This window comes from Macrosteles quadrilineatus, unplaced genomic scaffold (genome assembly GCF_028750875.1).
Source record: "Macrosteles quadrilineatus isolate MER2022 unplaced genomic scaffold, UCM_ALF_1.0 Scaffold_2__2_contigs__length_208266976, whole genome shotgun sequence".
Classification (NCBI taxonomy): Eukaryota; Metazoa; Arthropoda; class Insecta; order Hemiptera; family Cicadellidae; genus Macrosteles; species Macrosteles quadrilineatus.
The window spans coordinates 47,334,575-47,358,997 of NW_026542595.1; the positions used below are offsets into that span (position 1 = coordinate 47,334,575).

The following is a 24,423-nucleotide window of genomic DNA, read 5'->3' on the forward strand; positions in this document are numbered from 1 at the left end:
TCGTAAGAGTCGTAAGTCAGCCACCGGGCCTGCAGCGGCCATACGAGTAACGCTCGTAAGTCAGGGCCATTGGGTTAAGGTAATAAAACAGCCGTAAAATAAGATAAAGATAACAACGACCTAAACACCACTTATTATTTCTCCTTGTTATTCTATTCTTTCTAATATAGAGGGCAGCACAAAATGGGGGAGGGGCTGCTTCTCTGGCTTGGGGGGCAATTGTGCCTCTGGCATTGGGGGGGATGGGCACCTCTGTGTAAAATGTTAAAACGTTGAAAGACTGAAAGATGGTTTTACATGGATTTCTTCGGGGTACTTTAGCAATAATTCTAAGTGCCTTCTTTTGAAGCCTAAACATCTTTTTACCATGGCAAGAATTTCCCCACACGAGAATTCCGTATGACATTAAAGATGAAAAATATTAGTGATGAACTGTTAATTGAGCTTTAGTGTCAGTGAGTAAGAAATTGTTCTGAGGGAAAAAAATTGCAGAAGATTTTTTATTTATAATTTGTCAATGTGAGGAAGCCAGTCAATAATACATTTTATGGAAACAATGTTCAGTTGTAACATAGATTTATGTTAATTGCTATGGGAGTTGTCAGTAAATCAAGCTATTATTTTATTGTGGAGTTGTGCTCCACATGCTATTTCTCAAACTTTAGTCTCTGTTTTAAACTAAATCGATGGATGCAGCCTACCTCATCAAGCAAATGTATACTGTACAACCTTCTCTAAGCTTGCTACTAAGACAAGACTAGGCGTCGCATATGCAGCCGTTGTGACTCAAACCCCTGACACCAGTCGCCAGTACGATGTTTACGGCGCAATGGAAGACACAGTGTGATCCGTGGTTCGCAGAGTTTAAATTCATTGTTAAATATAACTAAATTTAAATCTACCTGATGATAAAGCAATTTGATGCTGGTTTATTGAATGTCGTGGCACAGGTAGTGTTTTAAAGGACATTCACATGGCCGGCCAAAAACAAGTGTGGACAAAATTAAAGAAATCCGAAAATCCTGCAACAGAAGCCCGAAAAAATTTATTCCAAGACAAAGTCTTCAGTTGAACATACCTAAATCAACACTCCATGATGTTATCCGTAAAAGATTTATTGATACATGATATATCTCAGTTAATACTCGCCCAATCTTAAAAAATAAGGTGTCAATCGATTAATAATAAAATTCTCTTAAAAAAGAAGATAGCAGCTAGCTTACCTTGAAAGTGTGGGTAGGCTACATAGAACAAGTAGAAAACAATTTGCACACAATATTTCGTCCCCTAAGGGACTTTGTCAAGTGTAGAGAGAGTTTATAAATTACAAGATGGCTGCTGTCATGGCTGATAGCTGTTGTCAACTATGCAGGGTTGCCACATCTCATTAGTCTATTTACAACTATGTACACAACTTTATATATACACACACATATAATATTTTATATACAAACTAGGCCTATTATGTATTTAGCTAGCTGCTGGGACAGGTTTATCTTAGGTTAAGGTTGGGGGGAGTTCTGGAGTTGGTTATATACTGGAATGCCAGTTCCCACCTTCTTAACATGGAAGGGTTGCATTCGTCCTTTGGAAGTGATTTTATTACTTTAGTTGTGAAGCAACTATCAAAGTCCATGTTGTGATTGTTGGCATGGATGGCCACAGGTTTTTCTTTACCCTTTTTGACATCTTGGCGGTGGCCATTCATCCTTTCTCTTAGGGTGTTTTTTGTCATGCCTATATATTGGGCCTGGCATTGTTGACATTCCAGTTGATATATTAGGTTTTCTGTAGTGCAGGTGTGGTGGCCTTTGATTCTATACTCTGAATTATGAATATTGCTGGAAAAGGTAGTGACTGGCTTATGAATATTGCAGGTCTTACATCTGTTACTGTCACATGGATAAGAGCCTTGGGGGAGTTGTTCTGGTAGGTTGGTGGAAGGATCAGGTAGTTTCGGTCGGACGAGCATGTTCTTCAGGTTTGGAGGCTGTCTGTACACAAGACGGGGAGGTTCCTCCTCTTCCTTACTGAGGATGCCCATAATTATAACCAAAAGCTCCAGACTGCCTTTGAGAAGAGAGGATATCCACCTGCACTTGTCAAATCCCAAATTAATGCAGCCACCAACAATTTCAAACACCAGAAACCTAAACCACAAAAGAACGCTGAATCAGTTACGCTGAACCTAATTACAACCTACCACCCTGGCCTATCATCAAAAATAAACAATCTCCTAAGCTCTGGTTTCAAAATTTTACAACACTCCAGCCAAACAAAAGATCTCTTCAAAGAACCTCCAAGTGGACTTTGATAGTTGCTTCACAACCAGTGGCGTATCCAAGGACCGCCCAAGGGAGCCGGGCCCCCCCCGAAATTTTTTTTTTTTTTTTTTTTAGTTGCCCACAAGGCCACGACGTAGAATGCTGAAATTGTCTTTGTAGTCTTTGTGTCTTGTAGACACGCGGGAGCTTTGCAACGTGCGTCCTAGAAACACAGTCAAATAATGAGTGTGTACACACTACACAATACACATGCAGCGCCAGTGCTTCCGGCTTCGGCCTTCGGCCACCGCACGTTGAGCGACGCCACTCCCCGAGCCGTCCTTACCTACGCGGTGATAAAAATAGACTTGTCCATCAGAGCATCAACCTGACACCACAGTATTGACTAATAATCTAGCCAGATTGAGACGGCAAACAAGTAAATCGACAAATCTTTAGGTCTATTTGATATACATGTTAGTGTCCGTGTCAAGTGGTGGCATTAGTTACACGGTGTTCTAAGTGGTATTTTTGTAATCGACATTGGTGTAGTTGTTTTATTTGAAGATAGTATAGTCTCATAACCTTAATGTTTGTTTGACCATGGATAAATTTGTTTTTAAGAAACCACGATTGGATTGTCCAGGTCCACCTACTGCTTCTAGCTTAGTAAGTTATTCAACTTATTAATTTTTGTAGGTGTAGGCCTAGGTGTACATTTAAAGGCAAATTAGTATAACTTTTTTCGCTACACTACTGTGAAACGACTTGTTTTCGTTACGTGAGCTTTACTACGGAAAAAATGATTGTTATGCGAAATAAATTTTAACTATTTTTTTTTATTTTGCCGACGTAAACAGACGAAAATTTGTTATTGTTTTGTAATCGGTTTCAATTTCGAACAACCAAAACTGTAGAACCAAATATTGAAGTCATATCCTAAAAAATGTTATGCGTTTCGTTATTTGCCTAACTAATAAATAAAAATAATATTGAATGTCTGTTTTAATTGTGAAAATAATTAGTCTTTGTAGCGAAAACTAACGTTCAAAACACGAGTGAAAGTGGGTCTATTCATATTATCGACCTTTTAAAATATAGTGCTCGATAAATCTCACACTCCAAACCTATGATCTCAAATATGTAATGACTCACTTTCTACTCTTGTTATGAAATTGAAATATACTATTCTGTTTTTATAGCCTAATAAGAATTATATTCCGTGCTTTAAGAATATTCCCGTCAAAACAATTATATAAAGATAATTGTTTACATTATATTAATTTATACATTTTATTTAGGCCTCCTTTTTTTGCCAAAATTTTGAACTATTATTCCAAAGTAATTGTTTTTACGCATGGACGATCATTAGAGTTACCTAAGTCATAAAAAAGGGAGATCCATAGAGTATTAATTTTAAACTATAAAGAAATATTTGCGTATCAACGTTTTGGACATTTTATCTTTTATTTTCAGAATGTCCCATCTACTTCTGTGGCTAAGACAAACTTATTGTGTGACCCGACCCCGACTTTACCGAGAGATGAAACCTTTGCCAAAAACGACATTGGGAACTTCGTCGGGTTAAAATCTTTGTCTGACATTGACAAAGAGGCTGCTTTAAGACAGACATGGGAGCCTTCAATTACATTTAAAGGCCACATTCAAAAAATAGGAAACAAACAGCGGACATTTCAGATCAAATGGATTAACAAATATCCATGGTTAGCGTATTCTCAAAAGTTGGATGGTGCATTTTGCAAGGCATGCGTAGTTTTTTCTACTTCGACTGTTGGAAAGGGTAATCATGAAAAACCCGAAAGTTTGGTCACGAAACCTTTCAAAAATTGGAAGGACGCAATAGAAATATTCGAAAAGCATAACAAAAGCAAGTACCATAACCATTCATGCACTTCTAGGGATGAGTTTTTGAAAATTTTTGACGGGAAAATGCTGGACGTTGGGGAACAAATCGTTGCAAAAAATAGAAAAGATGTTGAAAAAAATAGATCCATTTTGAAATGCATGGTGGAAAACTGCATTTTCCTTGGTCGTCAAGAGCTTTCATTCCGTGGACATAGAGATTCTGGACGGATTACGGCGGAAGACCCTATTTCAAATGACGGTAACTTCAGAGCTTTATTGAGATATCGAGCAGCTCACGGAGATAACCTACTGGCTGATCACATCCACTCTTCTGCAGGCAATGCCATGTATTACAGCCCATCTGTGCAAAATGAGTTATTGAATCTTATTGCTGGTCAAATACAGAGGTCAATTTTGACAAGAGTTACTAAAGCAAAGTTTTTTTCCGTGCTTGCAGATGAAACTACAGACATTTCGAGAGTTGAACAGTTCTCGCTTTGCTTTCAATATGTAGATCGTGATCTTTTTGAACTCAGGGAAGATTTTATTGGATTTGTTCCTGTATTTGATTTGACAGGTGCAGCAATTGCAGAAACTATAAAAAGTCAAATTGGGAAGTTTGGGTTGGACCTAAACAACTTGCGAGGCCAAGGGTATGATGGCGCCTCATCGATGCGAGGAGCTTTTACAGGAGTCCAAGCACAGATAAAAAAGGACTATCCAAAAGCAGTTTACACCCACTGCTCTTCACATTGTCTCAACCTTTGTTTGGGTGATGCAAGCAAGATTCCATGTGTTAGAAACTGTTTATCGACCATCTCTAACATTTGCACATTTTTCCGTGCAAGTGCAAAGCGCACTAAAGTCCTGAGAGATGTTTTGACTAGCGCTGGGAAAGATATTAAAACCCTCCATAGTGTGTCAGAGACGAGATGGGTGGAGAGGCATGATGCTGTAAGTGTCTTTGAAGAATCTTTCGAGTCCATTGTTATGGCTCTTGAAAGAATTATGGACTGGGGTGATGATAACGGCTCTAAAGCATCTAGCTTTCATACATGCGTGTGCAAATTTGAATTTATCATGACACTAACGGTTATGAGTAAAATGCTCTCACAAACCTACATCATATCAAAGTACTTGCAAACCGAAAACATTGACTTGAGTTCAGCCATAAAAAAGATTGAACTTGCCCAGCAAAACATCTCTAAAATGAGAGCAGAGGGAGACAATGAGTTCTCAAAACTTTTTCGGCGGGCTGAAGAAATGGCACGAAACCTAGGGATTGAACCAAAAACACCCAGGACTGTAGGGACTCAAAAATATAGGTCTAATGTAGAAGCGAGAACTCCAGAAGAGTTCTACAGAAGAACAGTATTTTACCCATACGTGGATGAAATGTTGTCATCCCTAAGTGAGAGGTTTACAGCCCACAAAAATATTCTCACTGGGTTAGACAGTGTTCTCCCATGTAATGTCAAAAACAGACAGTTTGCTGATCTCGAGCCTGCCTTGGAATTTTATAGAAGTGACTTAGAAAACACTAACAAAACGATACTCACTGCTGAATGGGACTTGTGGAAAACGCATTGGGAAAACGTCACTGACCCTCCAAAACACGCGGTTGAAGTATTGAAGTCCCTAAAAGGAGAAGATGACGCGTTTCCTAACATGACGGCAATTATTAGTATTTTGGCAGTTCTCCCTGTTACAACAGCATCTGTTGAAAGGTAAATACTTAAAATCACATAATTGGCTTGTATTCAAATTCAATGGACAAAGTTTTCCATTAAATATATTACTGAACGGTCAATTGAGAAACATAAATTATTCAATCAAAACATAATGGCATTATTATTCAAACATACTTAAGCATAAGAATGTCCTATTTCCTAACATTCTTTTTTGGTTCCATTATTTTTACTGAGAAAACTATTATAATTTAACTTCAATAGTAACGATAATTGTTTTATAGGATTTGTCCCTACATAATTAAATAAACGGATAGGAACAATTCCTTTGTTAACTGGCTTTTGTTTTTCAGATCCTTCTCGACGTTAAAAAGATTAAAAACCTGTTATATATTCCAAATATCTATCTTTTATTTAATATTGATCATATGACTGGAATAATTTCATATTGTAAATAATTCAATGTTTACATTTATTATTAAGAAATAAACATGTATCAAGAGTTGTGTTCATATATTTTGTATTATTTTTATATCTAATAATTTGGCGACGAGGAAGAAAATGACTGAAATACAAGACCTTATATCTACTTTGAACAGTTTTATGACATTAATGACACAACATACAAGTCAACAGACAGAACAGCCTAGATCAAAACATAGTACCAAGGAACTACTACAGAGCAATGCCTTGATGTTTGATGCTTATGATGAAAGTAAGGAAACGTTTGAAAGCTACACTCAGCGTTTAGAAATATTTTTTAAAATAAAAGGATTGACAGACAATGATTCAGAGACTGAACAATTGAAAGGTTTATTTTTAATCAATTGCTTAGGTGCTAAGCACTACAATCTGATCTGCAGTCTAACATCTCCAGACAAACCAGACTCAAAAACATATCAAGAATTACTGATATTACTAAATGAGCACCTAAGCCCAAAGAAGAACATACTTACAGAACAGCACAAATTCTTATCCCGTTTACAAGATGGAAATGAATCAATCACAAATTATGTCACAGTCCTCAAACAACTGGCTTGTTCAGCAGATTTCAAATCTGGGTGTAAAGAAGGAAAATGTACAAAATCAGTTATAAACCTCATGCTCAGGGCTCAATTCATCAGAGGCTTATATGACTCGGACATCAGAGAAAAACTCTTACAACTGGGGGAAATATCATTTGACAAAGCCTTAGAAATCGCCTTGGCTATAGAGGCATCAAAACTTGACAACCAGATTTTATATACTAGTAATAACCAGAATGACATTCACAAAATAAGTAAAACAACAAAGAACAATATCGGCCCTAAGAATAAAAGTTTCTCAACCAAAAACCATTTCTCTAATGACTCAAGCAAAAAGAAAGACAGGAAAAACAAAAGGCTACAGCGACTGGGACTTTTAGATGTCTGTTTGCACTGTGGAAGGAATAACCACGAAACACAAAATTGCCGATTAATAGATGAACTAAATTGCAGGTATTGTCATAAAGATGGACACATAGAAAAGGTTTGCATAGCGAAACGAATACAGGAATTACAGTCTTCAGAGAAAAATGTAAAAAGAGTTGATGAAATTGATTCTGAATATGAATACGACGTTCAACGGATCATAAATGTATTGAAGAATGACGAAGGAGATGACAGAATGATGATTAACGTATCTCTAAATGGTAAACAGCAACGTTTTGAGTGTGATTCCGGAAGTCGTGTTAGCATAATAAATAATGATGACTTCAAGAAACTAGACTTACGTGTTCCAGTTTGCAAAACAAGTGCTCTTTTTCGATCTTATACTGGACAAATTTTCAAACCAATCGGGGTCTGTACCCTAAGCATATCTTACGAAGGGAGATCTTGCAGAGAGGATCTATACATTGTAAATCTACCTAAAAACGCTATTCTTGGAAGGGATTGGATTCGAAAATTGAAAATTAACTTACACAATATTAATCTTGTTAATATGAAGAAACCAGAGGTTGATACCAACACTGTTGTCAAATCTATCAAGCAAAGATTCTCAAGCGTTTTTGAACAATGCATTGGTAAAACACCCAACTTTACATGCTCTTTAAAACTAAAGGATAATTCAAGACCTGTGTACTTAAAACCCAGACCAGTACCTCATGCTCTTCGAGAAGCTGTTGAGAATGAACTAGATAAACTTGAAAAAGAAGACGTAATAGAGAAAGTGGATCAATCTGAGTGGGGAACACCGATTGTTGTGATTCCAAAAGCAAATGGAGCGGTCCGTATTTGCGCGGATTACAAGGTAACTGTGAACCAACAACTACATGACAGTCGTTATCCAATACCAAGAATAGAGGATATCCTTAACAAAATGAGAAATGGAAACTATTTTTGCACTTTAGACATTTACAAGGCTTATTTACATCTTTCAGTGGACTCTGAAAGTTCTAAAATCCAGACAATTACCACACATAAGGGTACATATCTAGCAAAAAGACTGTTTTTCGGAATTAAGACTGCCCCAAATGAATTTCATAAATTTATTGACCAAGTCGTACAAAATCTTGAAGGGACAGTGGCTTATTTTGATGATATTGTTGTACAAGGCTGCACTTTTGAAGAATGCAAATCCAGGCTCATAAAGGTCTTAGAAAAATTGGAACAACACAATCTACATGTGAATGTTGAAAAATGCAAGTTTTTTGAGAGAAAGGTGCAGTATCTGGGTCATATCATCAGCAAAGACGGTATCCAGAAATCACCAGAAAAGGTGAGGGCAATCCAGGATGCTCCCCGTCCAACAAATATCACAGGAGTGCGTCAATTCCTTGGACTAGTACAGTACTATTCAAAGTTCATCAAAGATGCATCTACACTGCTAAATCCCTTACATCAGCTTCTAAGGAAAGAAAAACGTTTTCACTGGTCCCAGGAATGTGAAAAAGCTTTTACTTGTGTTAAAGAAGAGATAGCAAGTGACACAGTCCTTACTCCATACAACCCAGACTTACCCGTGATACTTGCTACAGATGCTAGCCCTGTTGGCTTATCAGCTGTGCTGTCTCATAAAATGCCAAATAATAAAGAGAGGCCTATTGTGTTTGCCAGCAGATCCCTCACTGCTGCAGAGCGCAACTATAGCCAATTGGACAGAGAAGCAACTGCTGTATATTGGGGGTGTAAAAAAATGTTCGATTATATATACGGAAGGAAGTTTACTCTTGCCATTGACAACAAACCACTGATGACCATATTTCATCCAGACAAGAAACTACCATTGTTGACTTCATCCAGGATGCTTAGATATGCTCATTTTCTTTCAGGATTTGATTATGAGATTGTACACAAAAAATCAAACGACCACTGTAATGCAGATTACCTCTCAAGACATCCCTTACCCATAAAAGAAGAGAATATAAATGTGGTTGACGAAGATTACACTGTTCGAAAAGAGACAATACACTGCATAACAACCGATACTATCATGGCTAAAGACATAGAAAAAGAAACATCACTTGACGAAGAACTCTCTCGCTTAAAGGAAAAGCTCCTAAACGGAGAAGTCGCTGACCCAGAAATATCACTTCAAGACGGAATTATTTTTAGAGGAAATCGTGTTATCATTCCAAAAAAGCTACAACCTAAAATCCTCCAAGAATTACACTCAACACACGTAGGAATAGTGCGGATGAAGAGTCTGGCAAGAAACTACTGTTACTGGAAAAACATTGATACAGATATTGAGAGTATGGTGGCAAGTTGTAAGGCATGTTGTGAGAATAAGAAAAATCCAGAGAAGGCTCCTACCCATGTTTGGGAAATACCAAAACGCAATTGGCAGCGAGTCCACATGGATTACGCAGGACCTTTTCTGAATCACAACTTCTTGATTGTTGTAGATGCCAGGTCAAAGTGGCCAGAAATATATCCGATAAAAAGTGTGCCAACAACTGCCAGTACTATTCATTACCTCAGAGAAATATTCAGTCACCATGGCCTACCAGAAATATTGGTCAGTGACAATGCCACAATTTTTAAATCTGCAGAGTTTCAAGCATTCTGTAAACGCCAAGGAATAAGACAACGATTCATTGCACCAGGAAACCCCTCTACAAATGGTCAAGCGGAAAGATTTTGCCAAACACTCAAGACAAAACTGAGGTGCATGCAGTTTGAACAGGGCACTTTACATGAAAAACTATGTGCACTATTATTTCGGTACCGAGCTACACCACTGAGTACTGGTGCATCCCCAGCACAATTAATGTTTGGCAGGAACTTGAGAACCAAGCTAGATCTCTTAAGGCCTGGCGAAGCTGACAAAAATGAAGCTTAGCAACCAATATTTAACAAACATTACAATATTGGGGAGAGAGTACAATCAAGAAATTACGCAGGATCCATTCTGTGGAAATTTGGAACTGTGGTGGAAAGACTGGGACGACTTCACTATCTCGTAGAAATTGATGATGGGTATGTAATAAAACGCCACTTCAATCAACTTCGAGCTTGTCAAGTGCCAAAAGATTCTACTCATTACAAAAGCCCTCTACCTAGCTCATTGACACAAACAAGGCAAGAAAGTTCAAACAACCGATGCGACCCAAAAGCCAAAGTACCACCAAAGCAAACTAATCGAACTTTAATATTCCAAAATACCAATCAAAATTGTTCAAGACAACCTATATTCATGGGAAATACAAGGTACGGTATGTTAAGGAAATCAATAAGCAATTTAGAAAGGTCACAAGATACAGAAAATGTCTCAAGTAACACCCCAAGCTGGGAAGGAACTATAGACACTGAAACATCGGATCCTACAGCAAGCACTATGCCTAATACTGAGGAAAAAAGCCCTATACATAACAATGAAGCGTCAAGTACAATCCATCGTACAAGCAGCCGACAAGAGGCCGAAGAGCCAAGTACAATCATACAACAAGACGCTGAAGTGTCCAATGCAAACTCACAACCAGATGTAAAGATGTTCCTGTCCCTAAAATTCGCCGCTCATTGAGAATCAGAAAACCAATTATAAGGATGAACTTGTAAATGAACATTCTCTTAAATAAGTAGGGAGGAATTGTTATATATTCCAAATATCTATCTTTTATTTAATATTGATCATATGACTGGAATAATTTCATATTGTAAATAATTCAATGTTTACATTTATTATTAAGAAATAAACATGTATCAAGAGTTGTGTTCATATATTTTGTATTATTTTTATATCTAATAAAACCTATTTAAGAAACAGCATGGGAGAAGAAAGACTCACCTCTCTTGCTCTTTTGTCAGTCCATCGTGACATTAAAATAGATACTGAGGAAATCGTGAATCAGTTTTCACGATCTCCAAGAAGACTGGAGTTTTAAAACATAATTGATTCATAGATTTTTTGTAAAACCAGTTTGAGTTTGTATGCAATTAAATGTACACTTTTGAAAACGAGAGTTGTTTTTTTAGAACTAGCTAACAATACCTTTTGGATTCACGTCAAAGCAATTTATCAATACTTAATCATTGATCATTATAATACCAATACTGCACATATTGACACTCTAACGGTCTAACCATAGATAAAACATAGGGGTGTTTTTTTTTATCTATGGTCTAACTTATCATTTTATTTTGGACATCTAGCGTTTAGAGTAAAATCTACTTCAGCGACGTCCACTTCCTGGATAACCTGGTTTCCTAAGTAATAATTAATATCTTTCCAATATTACATTTTTTAATTTGATGACCTATACGATTTGTTATTCTATGGTGGTAATAAATGTGTAAAAATCATTCAAATCGGGCAGTTTGAAGTCGTTTTAATGATAAATAGTTTACTTATTTAACTTAAATAACATGCTCCTTAATTAATATTGGTTTTCTAGACTATTAACTGTCCGATCAAAAGTATTTTATTATATTAATGATCAGGGGGAAATGCTTATTTATGCCAATTTTAAATTACAATTTTATTTATATCTGGAAAAAAGTTATTGTTTTTATTAGAAGCCTAGTTGTAATTCATCGTCCAACCAGACATACGAGAGAGGGGGGAGCGAGATAAGCAAGCCCTGTGTTGCCAGTTAGTGCAAATCTCAAGTGAAAAATTATATAATGTAGGCCTACTGTAAAGTGCTGTACTAGCTAACTCATCTTAAAGTTTATTATTTTGTACTCTGCCTTTTTTGTATTCTACAAGTATCATAAAACGAAAAGTTTTTATACTATGTATGTACAAGTATACTAAGTTACATAACTAATGTGCAATATCATGGTGGAAGGAAAATGTTGAAAATGCCTGCCTTTTCTATTTATTTGTAATAGTCATACAGATGATATGAATGTTGTCTTTACTATCAGCTGTCTGTTTTGTTGTCCAATTTTGTTCCTTGTCATGAAAACATTAATGAGAAATACATTTGATTATTTTATAGTTTAAATTCGTTTTTCGTCGTAGTTTTACTTAGATTATCCCTAAACACCTCCACTTGGGAGAATAATTCAAGAGGTTATGGTCGCCAGCATCGTTTTATGTACATAACAGTGTTGGGAAATCTAGTCTACTACGTACACGGTAAGAACAATTTATTCTGACGTATTTTTCTGTTTCAAGAGTATTATTTCTTTGGTATATCTTTCGATCGAGTTCGTCCAGCTCTACAAATGGAATACGTGAAAGGTATAAAACCATTAAAAGGAGCAGAAGATTGGCCGACGTGGAAAGATCGAGTGTTGGACGTTCTAGAGTTGTTCGACGCGGTTGATATCGTCGAGGGAAAGAGAGAAAAGCCTACCCTCTCTGAGCCTCCAACTGAAGCCGAAAAGGAAGAACTCCAAAAATTCAACAAATCCACGACTCAGGCAAAAATAGTTATTTCTCAGTGCGTTAGTGATGATCTACATCAACGTATTTCCGGAAGATTATCAGCTAAGGAAGCGTGGGACATTTTGATCGAGCAGTTCGATAACAAGGCAGAAGATCAGTTGTTTCGTCAGTGTTTGGATTTCTTCAGTATGGAATGGGATGATACCGAGGATGCCCCGACCGTGCTTTCAAGATTGAAGAATCAAAACCGCGAATTTGCAGCTGGCCTCAAAACGCGTAACATCCAAACAGTCGAAGATTTTCTTGAGCTCCTGTTTGTGTCAAAAGTGTTACACGTTTTGCCGAAGCGTTTTGAATCGTTCAAGTCTAGCTACTTACTTATGAAGGCAAACGAGAGCAAGAAACTTGAAGATGTTTCATCTGCATTGATCCTTCATGAGCGTAATGTTGCTCCTACGTCAAAAGCTGGTGACATTCTTAGTGCCACAAACATCGGTGGTCAGAAGAATAGGAAACCAAAAGGTGACACTTAGTGCAAATACTGTTCGGGGAAAGGTCATTGGATTCGCCAGTGTTCTAAATGGAAAGCTGACGGCAAGCCTGCGTATCCAGCTCGAGCTAACGGCATTAGCACTAGCTCAAAAACGAGTGACACTGATAAGAAGAGAACGAAGGGCTCGCAAGTTAACGTGACTGACAACCGAAGTGCGCTGATTTCCATCAGCAGCGACATGAATATCGTGAACACGGACGACCAGTGGTGGATCGACAATGGCGCTACCCAGCACATTACGTCAAATCTGAGTTGGTTCACGGAGTACAAACCTTTTCCTGCAAACTCGAACGCAACAGTAAAGGCGGCGGGAAAGGAAGTTATAAAAGTTCTTGGCAGTGGAGTCGTTGAAGTAGCGAACTATGAAAATGGAAAACTGGAAACGTTCACACTCAACGATGTCTGGTATGTTCCTGACGTTTCTCGGAACTTAGTGTCCATTCTCGCAGCTCATGATCGAAACCCTAATAGCAGGTTTGAATCAACTAATACCGAGTGTCGGTTCACTATTAACGAAAAAACTGTATTCAAAGGTACTCGAAACTGTGGTGGAACTTTGTATCGTGCCTCATTTCACACAGTTCAACCATCTGAGGTTTGCGCTAATGCAGCAGAAGACAATCGAATTCTGCAGTTATATCATGAGCGCTGGGGTCACATGGATAAACGCTACGTCCGATCGAAGCTCGAATCCGAAATGGGTATCAAAGTGCCAGCCAACTACGAGATCTGCGAACCGTGTCAGTTCGGAATGGCACACCGTCTACCATTTGGAACACGAGAACGCCCCTCAGCCCCCGGTGAGTTGTTATCCGGCGATGTTTGCGGCCCGTTTGACCCATCCTTTGGAGGTCGCCGATACTTGATCGTCATAAAAGACCACTTTTCAAGGTACCGATACTGTTTTGTCGCAAGGGAAAAATCTGCTGTGAAGGAAGCGTTGCGTGAAGTGTTGTCTAAAGCACGCACAATTGGTCATCACGTCAAAGAGTTTCTCAGCGACAACGGTGGTGAGTTTGACAACGCCGAAGTTCGTCAAATCCTCAGAGAATATGGTGTTAACCAACGTCTGACAGCGCCGTATACACCCGAGCAAAATGGTGCTGTAGAGAGAGAGAACAGAACAATCGTCGAAATGGCCCGGACCTTCAAGTACGCCAATCCAAATGTAACATTTCCTGCAGCGATCTGGGCGGAACTTGTCATCACTGCTGGCCACGTTTTGAACCGAGTGGGAAAGTCAGCAGTTGCCAACAAATCACCCTTTGAGCTCTGGTTTGGTCAAAAGCCGAGGATCAAACATCTGCGAGTGGTCAGCTCAAAGTGCTACGTCCATGTTCCTGTTCAGAGGAGGCGAAAAATGGACAAGAAAGCTGTGGTTGGTTACCTGGTTGGATACGATGGCGATGAACGATATCGAATCTACGTCCCAGAGAGAAGAGATATCGTAGTTTCTCGCGACGTCGTTTTTCAAGAAATCGTTGGAGACTGTGACAAGAAAGTTGAGTGGCCCATCAAGATTGAGAAAACCAATGACGTCAAAGAAGATTGGCAAGAAGTTGAAGAGACTATTGACGAGCCAAGTTCTCCAGTGAAGGGTAATGATGAGCCTATACCGACTGAGGACCCGTCAAGTAGCAGTGATAGTGAAGATGGAGAGTTATCCAACGATCCTGCAACTCGGCACTCGACTCGGGAAAGAAGGCAACCCGAGTGGCTAAACGATTACGTCTCGTCTAACTTTGCCGAAGTTCTTCTTGTTGACGATGAACCTAAGTCTTACACTGAAGCCATCCGTTCAGAAGATAGTGCTGAATGGAAAACAGCAATGGACAAAGAAATGGGGTCCATGCATAAACACGGTGCATGGGAATTGACCGAACTCCCTCCGGGAAAGAAGACTATCAACAACAAGTGGGTCTACCGAATAAAGCGCAATCCTGATGGAAGTGTTGACAAATATCGAGCGAGATTGGTCTTCAAAGGATGTGCGCAAAGACCTGGTATTGATTATGCCGAAACCTTCAGCCCGGTTGCTCGTCTGGAGGTCGTTCGATCAATATTGTCCATCGCAGCTGTTGAGAAGATGGTTCTACGGCAGTTTGACGTCTCAACTGCGTTCTTGTACGGAGACGTTGAAGAAGAGATTTTTATGAAGCAGCCTGAAGGATATTCAGATGGGACAAATCGTGTTTGTTGTCTCAAACGCAGCTTATATGGCCTGAAACAGGCACCTCGATGCTGGAATAAACGATTTGACGACTTCATGAAAGGCTTAGGATTTCGACAGAGCCGTGAAGATCCCTGCGTCTACATTTGTCCTACCCCTGCTGGAAAAATCATCGTTGCACTCTATGTTGATGACGGATTAGTCGCAGCGACTAGTCAGACTGAAATGGACTTATTTATTGGGCAACTTCGTTCACAATTTGAAATTGTTGCTAAAGAAGTGTCATACTTTCTCGGACTCGAAATTTCTCAAAGTGGTGGTGATATATTGGTCTGCCAATCAGCGTATATCAAGAAGATCATTTCTCGATTTAACATGGAAGGATGCAAGCCAGTACTTACTCCTATAGAGAAGCTCACTGCTCAAACACCAGGGAAAGCCTCCGATTTTCCATACAGATCGGCAGTTGGAGCCCTACTTTATGTTGCTCGTGGTACTCGTTTTGACATTGCATTTAGTGTAAGTGTTCTATCACGTCACTTAGAAAATCCTACACAAGATGATGTCACAAGAGCAAAGCGTGTTATACGCTATTTGACCGGCACTGTGGACCAGAAGCTAGTGTACCAATCCAAACCTAAAACACGTCTACTGGAGTGCTATAGTGACGCGGACTTTGCTGGTTGTCCAACTACAATGCGTTCAACAAGTGGAGTTGTTATTAAATACGCAGGTGCAGCTATCACTTGGCTTAGTCGTCGTCAGGAGTTAGTTTCGGACTCAACTTGTGAAGCTGAAATCATTGCAGCTAATCTTGGTTCAAAAGAAACAATCTGGATTGCTCGTTTGTTCAAAGAACTTATAGGATTGTCTGCTGTTCCTATTCTGAAAGTTGACAACGAATCAGCAAGAAAACTCTGTGAAAACCCCGAGTTTCACTTTCGTACAAAACATATTCAGCGGAAGTACCTGTTCATTCGAGACAGGATAAATATAGGTATGCTGACTGTAAAGCACATCGGTTCAGAATATCAACTAGCAGATATACTGACGAAGCCTATAACTCGACCAAGACTTCAAGTTCTGCGAGAAAATCTTGGACTATGCAAATAAGGGAAAGTGTTGAAAATGCCTGCCTTTTCTATTTATTTGTAACTAGCTGTACCCGCGGGCTTCGCCCCGTTTAACTTCATAAGTATTCGCATGGCTCATTCACGTCCTGGTTGAAGTTCGTTCGCTACGCTCACTCACCTTTAGGTTGGAGCTCGTTTGCTGCGCTCACTTGCCTTCAGGTTAGCTCGTTCGCTACGCTAACTTGCCTCCAGGTTGAAGTTCGTTCGCTACGCTCACTCACCTTTTGGTTGGAAATTAGCTGTTGTCATAAATTTAAAAAAAAATAATAGTGCTGCAACCTGTTGGTAATCCTTGTAACTTTTATGCTATTGAACATCATAGAACAGAACCAACTTGTTTAATTGAAACAGCTGTTAAGATTCATTAATTCCTTTTAAATATGAAAAATCATAAGATTAACATGGGGAACTACAGAGCCACTGGGGCGGAGCCCGAAAGGGTTTTTGAGATAAGAATATGCTTTAATGTTAATCGGGAATGTGAGCTATCATCATGCCAAATTTCAGCCCAATCCGTCCAGTAGTTTATGCGTGATTGAGCAACACACACACACACAAACATACACACAAACATACACACAAACTCACAAACTTTCAGATTTATAATATTAGTAAGATAGTCATACAGATGATATGAATGTTGTCTTTACTATCAGCTGTCTGTTTTGTTGTCCAATTTTGTTCCTTGTCATGAAAACATTAATGAGAAATACATTTGATTATTTTATAGTTTAAATTCGTTTTTCGTCGTAGTTTTACTTAGATTATCCCTAAACACCTCCACTTGGGAGAATAATTCAAGAGAAAATACTCACAATGGTGCAATATAGTATTGGCTTATAAGTGCCATATTCTTTATTCTATAAATCGAGTGTAGTTTTATTAGCTTGATTCATTTTATTAAAATTATATCACACAGATAAATAGTAGTTTGGGAATTTTTTTTTCATTTCAGAGCAGTAAAAGCTAATTTTTAGTGGTATTACACCTAGATTATTCTCTACTTTAGAGCCTCCAGAGGTGTTAGAAACTGCAATTTTACACCATAAAATACAAAAATTTATAACCCCGGACCCCCCTTCCCCCTGGGGGGTATCCCCCCAGACCCCCCGGATAGGGCCCCCCCCCAAAGCTGAATCCTGGCTACGCCACTGTTCACAACTAAAGTAATAAAATCACTTCCAAAGGATGAATGCAACCCTTCCATGTTAAGAAGGTGGGAACTGGCATTCCAGTATATAACCAACTCCAGAACTCCCCCCAACCTTAACCTAAGATAAACCTGTCCCAGCAGCTAGCTAAATACATAATAGGCCTAGTTTGTATATAAAATATTATATGTGTGTGTATATATAAAGTTGTGTACATAGTTGTAAATAGACTAATGAGATGTGGCAACCCTGCATAGTTGACAACAGCCATCAGCCATGACAGCAGCCATCTTGTAATTTATAAACTCTCTCTACACTTGACAAAGTCCCTTAGGGGACGAAATATTGTGTGCAAATTGTTTTCTACTTGTTCTATGTAGCCTACCCACATTTTCAAGGTAAGCTAGCTGCTATCCTCCTTTTTCTAAAATTTAAAATCCTGGCCTAGAGCCTTTCCTTAAACAAAACCATTCTCTTAAAAAAGTTATTCTTGTAAAGATTTTGTAAAATCAACGGTTTTTGAGTTATTTAAGAAACCAAATTTTAAATGGCCGCCATTTTGTTTTACGATTTGAAAAATATTCATATTTTTTTGTAGCTTTTTTTGGTAGCTAGTTGTCATAAATGTTAATGCAAAGTTTCCATTTCATATGTTTAACCATTCCTTAGAAAAAAAACTAATAACTGAAAAAAACAAAACGGCAGCTGTGTGAGTAACTAAGGACTTCCGGACAATTTAAATATGATATTTAGGTATGTTTCTCACAGCAATGCCCTATAAATATTGGTAGAGAGTTCCGGGACACCCTGTATATCATGTTTATGAGGTTGATCGAGTTGTTTGTTACAGCTGCTGCCTTGATCAAACTGAGCTTGTCCATGGGAGGTTTACCGTGGTGTACAGACCTAACTGTATCAGACAGCTTTGTCATCCCAATAGCTCTGGGCCTAACTAACCTGGCTATCATAGAGGTATGTAACACATCAAACTGAGCTTGTCCATGGGAGTTCGGCTGTGGTGTACAAACCTCACTGTATCATACAGGATCCCAATAGCTATGGGACTCACTAACCTTGCTATTGGAGAGGTATTGTAGAGGTATGAGTCACATCAAACTGAGCTTGTCCATGGGAGATCTGCTGTGGTGTACAGACCTCACTGTATCAGACAGGATCCCAATAGCTATGGGACTCACTAACCTTGCTATTGGAGAGGTATTGTAGAGGTATGTGTCACATCAAACTGAGCTTGTCCATGGGAGATCTGCTGTGGTGTACAGACCTCACTGTATGAGACAGGATCCCAATAGCTATGGGACTCACTAACCTTGCTATTGGAGAGGTATTGTAGAGTTATGAGTCACATCAAACTGAGCTTGTCCATGGGAGATCTGCTGTGGTGTACAGACCTCACTGTATCAGACAGGATCCCAATAGCTATGGGACTCACTAACCTTGCTATTGGAGAGGTATTGTAGAGTTATGAGTCACATCAAACTGAGCTTGTCCATGGGAGATCTGCTGTGGTGTACAGACCTCACTGTATCATACAGGATCCCAATAGCTATGGGACTCACTAACCTTGCTATTGGAGAGGTATTGTAGAGTTATGAGTCACATCGAACTGAGCTTGTCCATGGGAGATCTGCTGTGGTGTACAGACCTCACTGTATCAGACAGGATCCCAATAGCTATGGGACTCACTAACCTTGCTATTGGAGAGGTATTGTAGAGTTATGAGTCACATCAAACTGAGCTTGTCCATGGGAGATCTGCTGTGGTGTACATACCTCACTGTATCAGACAGGATCCCAATAGCTATGGGACTCACTAACCTTGCTATTGGAGAGGTATTGTAGAGGTATGAGTCACATCAAACTGAGCTTGTCCATGGGAGATCTGCTGTGGTGTACAGACCTCACTGTATCATACAGGATCCCAATAGCTATGGGACTCACTAACCTTGCTATTGGAGAGGTATTGTAGAGGTATGTGTCACATCAAACTGAGCTTGTCCATGGGAGATCTGCTGTGGTGTACAGACCTCACTGTATCAGACAAGATCCCAATAGCTATGGGACTCACCAACCTTGCTATTGGAGAGGTATTGTAGAGGTATGTGTCACATCAAACTGAGCTTGTCCATGGGAGATCTGCTGTGGTGTACAAACCTCACTGTATCATACAGTATCCCAATAGCTATGGGACTCACTAACCTTGCTATTGGAGAGGTATTGTAGAGGTATGTGTCACATCAAACTGAGCTTGTCCATGGGAGATCTGCTGTGGTGTACATACCTCACTGTATCATACAGGATTCTAATAGCTATGGGACTCACTAACCTTGCTATTGGAGAGGTATTGTAGAGGTATGAGTCACATCAAACTGAGCTTGTCCATGGGAGATCCTCTGTGGTGTACAGACCTCACTGTATCATACAGGATCCCAATAGCTATGGGACTCACTAACCTTGCTATTGGAGAGGTATTGTAGAGTTATGAGTCACATCAAACTGAGCTTGTCCATGGGAGATCTGCTGTGGTGTACATACCTCACTGTATCATACAGGATTCTAATAGCTATGGGACTCACTAACCTTGCTATTGGAGAGGTATTGTAGAGGTATGAGTCACATCAAACTGAGCTTGTCCATGGGAGATCTGCTGTGGTGTACATACCTCACTGTATCATACAGGATTCTAATAGCTATGGGACTCACTAACCTTGCTATTGGAGAGGTATTGTAGAGGTATGAGTCACATCAAACTGAGCTTGTCCATGGGAGATCTGCTGTGGTGTACAGACCTCACTGTATCATACAGGATCCCAATAGCTATGGGACTCACTAACCTTGCTATTGGAGAGGTATTGTAGAGTTATGAGTCACATCAAACTGAGCTTGTCCATGGGAGATCTGCTGTGGTGTACAGACCTCACTGTATCATACAGGATCCCAATAGCTCTGGGACTCACTAACCTTGCTATTGGAGAGGTATTGTAGAGGTATGTGTCACATCAAACTGAGCTTGTCCATGGGAGATCTGCTGTGGTGTACAGACCTCACTGTATCATACAGGCAGTGTTGGGGAAGCTACTTTTAAAATGTAGCTAGCTACAACTACTGCTACATTTCCAAAAAAGTAGCTTAGCTACAGCTACAGCTACAGTTCCGAAAAAGTAGCTAGCTACAACTATAGCTACAATGAAATGTAGCTATAGCTACAATTTTAGCTACTTTTCCAAAGACGTTACTTTTTATTCCACGAAGATTAGGTAAATTCAAAATTAATTGCAACTACATTTTTATTGAACAAACATTTAAACAAAAAATGTCAGTATTGTATCATTGACTATATATACCTATAGGTATAGTTAATGATGGTATCTTAGTTTGTTATAACATTACTTGGAAAACAAATTATTCCTAGATAGTATTTAATTTGTTGGAATTATATACCTAACATTACAACAACAGAACCAAATAGTTGGGTTTCCCATCATATTTGTTACTTATTTTTAAATATTGCATTATTTTTAAGCATCTTATATGTAAATTCAAAGGACATACAACCAAACTATATTTTAAAAGCTCATTTTATTTCTTTAATATAGATTCATTTATAGATGTCTTATATAAACGATTAAGACCAATAAAACTGTAAAAAGATTATTTAAAAATACTTGTTTCTGTTACAGAGCCTAGCCTACTGAAATTGGAGTTTATTGCCTTTCTTTACTTTTAATGTTAAAAACGACATTGCTATAACTTTTACCCATAATGATAAGTTACTTGTTCTATGAATAACACTTTTCAATGTCAAGAAATCGTCCTTTATTGTCATTATGCATAGGGAAAAAATTGTGCTTCAACCTAGTTGGTACAGAAAACAGTATTCAGCAACTTAAGTTATCCTGAAATCGGCTTTTGATTTAAACATGTTGAAATTTGTAAAGTAAAAATAACATGTAGGCCTACTTGGCTGTGTAACAAGTTGGCTATAGTAGGCTTGTTCTTGCAAAGGACTAAACAGATATATTCATAATAATTGAACTTGGAACTTAGTATTCGTGGTGATGAACCACAATCAACAGCTGAAGCAAAGGTTGATAGACCAGCTTTCTCATTGTTTTAAGGTTTAGTGTTGGTTTCCATTAAAACCCAAGTTGAAACACTATCGATATAATAAAGAAACTAAATTGATTACTAATTTCCCTGTCAATCACTTGCAAGCACTCAATAGCTTCTCTTATCACTGGTAACGTTTAAAAGTCGTCTGCATCTAGCGATTTTATTTCATCTGACAGTAATCATAGAGTAGTAAATTAAGGAAATGAGAGGCAAAAATGTGGATAACACTCATTTAATGGCCTCCATGTCCACACAACGTTGTATAGGTCGAATGAAACGGCTGCAACCAGCTGTATGAAACCAGCCTAATTTTTTTTTAAATCTAAGTTTGAAAGGTTTCACGTAAGGTTGAGGTTATGATAAAAATCACTATCTCAAACAATGTTAATGTAGCGAGAAAAGTAGCTAAAATTCCGCTACAACTACTTTAAAAATGTAGCTAGCTACTAAAGCTACAAAATCTTAAAAGTAGCGTAGCTACAGCTAACGCTACAAAAAAAGTAGCGCGCTACTGTAGCGTCGCTACTTGTAGCGCGCTACTTCCCAACACTGCATACTCAGGATCCCAATAGCTATGGGACTCACTAACCTTGCTATTGGAGAGGTATTGTAGAGGTATGTGTCACATCAAACTGAGCTTGTCCATGGGAGATCTGCTGTGGTGTACAGACCTCACTGTATCATACAGGATCCCAATAGCTATGGGACTCACTAACCTTGCTATTGGAGAGGTATTGTAGAGGTATGTGTCACATCAAACTGAGCTTGTCCATGGAAGGTCTGCTGTGGTGTACAGACCTTGCTGTATCATACAGGATCCCAATAGCTATGGGACTCACTAACCTTGCTATTGGAGAGGTATTGTAGAGGTATGAGTCATATCAAACTGAGCTTGTCCATGGAAGGTCTGCTGTGGTGTACAGACCTTGCTGTATCATACAGGATCCCAATAGCTATGGGACTCACTAACCTTGCTATTGGAGAGGTATTGTAGAGGTATGAGTCATATCAAACTGAGCTTGTCCATGGAAGGTCTGCTGTGGTGTACAGACCTTGCTGTATCATACAGGATCCCAATAGCTATGGGACTCACTAACCTTGCTATTGGAGAGGTATTGTAGAGGTATGTGTCACATCAAACTGAGCTTGTCCATGGAAGGTCTGCTGTGGTGTACAGACCTTGCTGTATCATACAGGATCCCAATAGCTATGGGACTCACTAACCTTGCTATTGGAGAGGTATTGTAGAGGTATGAGTCATATCAAACTGAGCTTGTCCATGGAAGGTCTGCTGTGGTGTACAGACCTTGCTGTATCATACAGGATCCTAATACAGGGGTGCCCACAAGGGGGGGCTGTGACGCAGATTGCGTCATTGAAATTCTTGGGGGGGGGGCTCAAAAAATTCAAATGGGGGGGGGGGTGGCTAAAGCTAATTTCAACAGTGTTCAACGTGACGACAATCCAAAATATATTACGAAGTCGCCAGATAGAAAGTGGATTAATTAATGACAATAGTTATATTATTGAATTCAATTAGTTAAAATAGGATTTTAGGATAGTTTAGGATTCATGTAGAAAGTTATTATTCAAGATTAGCAAGACGTGAGATCTAAGAGGGAGCGCACGGGATGGCTCAACTGCTGTGATAGATAAAAGATAACGCATGGTACAGACACGTCCAGCTACACCGCGACTTAGCCCAGAACGCTTTGTTGACATAAAGCTAGTTAAAATACAATCAAGTAGCATAGGCTACAATCTACAATACTTTACACTATTGTGTAGATACTCGATTACCTGAGTTAATAGGAAGGGTGAGTAATGAAAAATATGGTTAATCCAACATAGTATAAAAACAGAATGATGACAAACCCATTAAAACGCTGTAAACAGCCATTAAAGTTACGATTTGCATTCTTATAAACGAAATTCAATATTGCACAATCATTATTATTGTGCAATAACATTATTATTTTAAAATTTTTCAAATCATTTATCTTGGTTCAGTTGTACAAACGGCAACGTTTAAAATTATAGCTAACTCAAACTCAACTGATAAGTAGCCAAACACTGCATTGCTATAAATAACGTAAATATTAAAGGGACCTTTAGGAAGTGTTATAAGGTACTGCTCATGATGGACATATAGGCTACCGAGGTGCTGTATCGCAGCATAGGAATTGATAGGTAAGTAGGCCTGATAAAAAAGTGTAAAATTATATTTAGAGATAACTAAAACACTCTTAAAAAAGAATGTAACGAGAACAATCTTGTTATTCTTTTTCTTTGTTCTTCTGTTCTTTAATAGGTTTCTCTTCAATTCATACACAAATTCAACACAACTCAAATCAACTCAAATTCAACTCTTAAAAAAGAATGTAACGAGAACAATCTTGTTATTCTTTTTCTTTGTTCTTCTGTTCTTTAATAGGTTTCTCTTCAATTCATACACAAATTCAACAAGTCGCCATATTTAGGCCTACTCATTGGCCAATCCACAGCCTTACTAAAGTTACCATGGTTACTAATCACTCAATCACAATTTACTAAACATTATATCGTCATCATTCCCCAGCTGTTGTATCTGAAATCTGTTGTAACACAGCGCACAGCAGACAGAAGTGTAAAACGGAGCAGACGATTGTTGGCGCAAGCGTTGTTTCCATT

General features: G+C 38.8%; 1 protein-coding gene across 2 annotated transcripts in view; it reads left to right on the top strand.

Annotated features, from left to right (window-relative positions):
• The window catches only part of LOC128988032 (cytochrome c oxidase assembly protein COX18, mitochondrial-like), a 35,081-nt gene that overhangs the window by 7,068 nt on the left and 3,590 nt on the right, over positions 1–24,423 (top strand). For both annotated transcript variants that reach the window (XM_054409205.1, XM_054409206.1), the window contains exon 4: positions 18,474–18,595. In XM_054409205.1, coding sequence (XP_054265180.1) covers positions 18,474–18,595 — 122 coding nt within the window. The remainder of the gene's footprint in view (positions 1–18,473; positions 18,596–24,423) is intronic.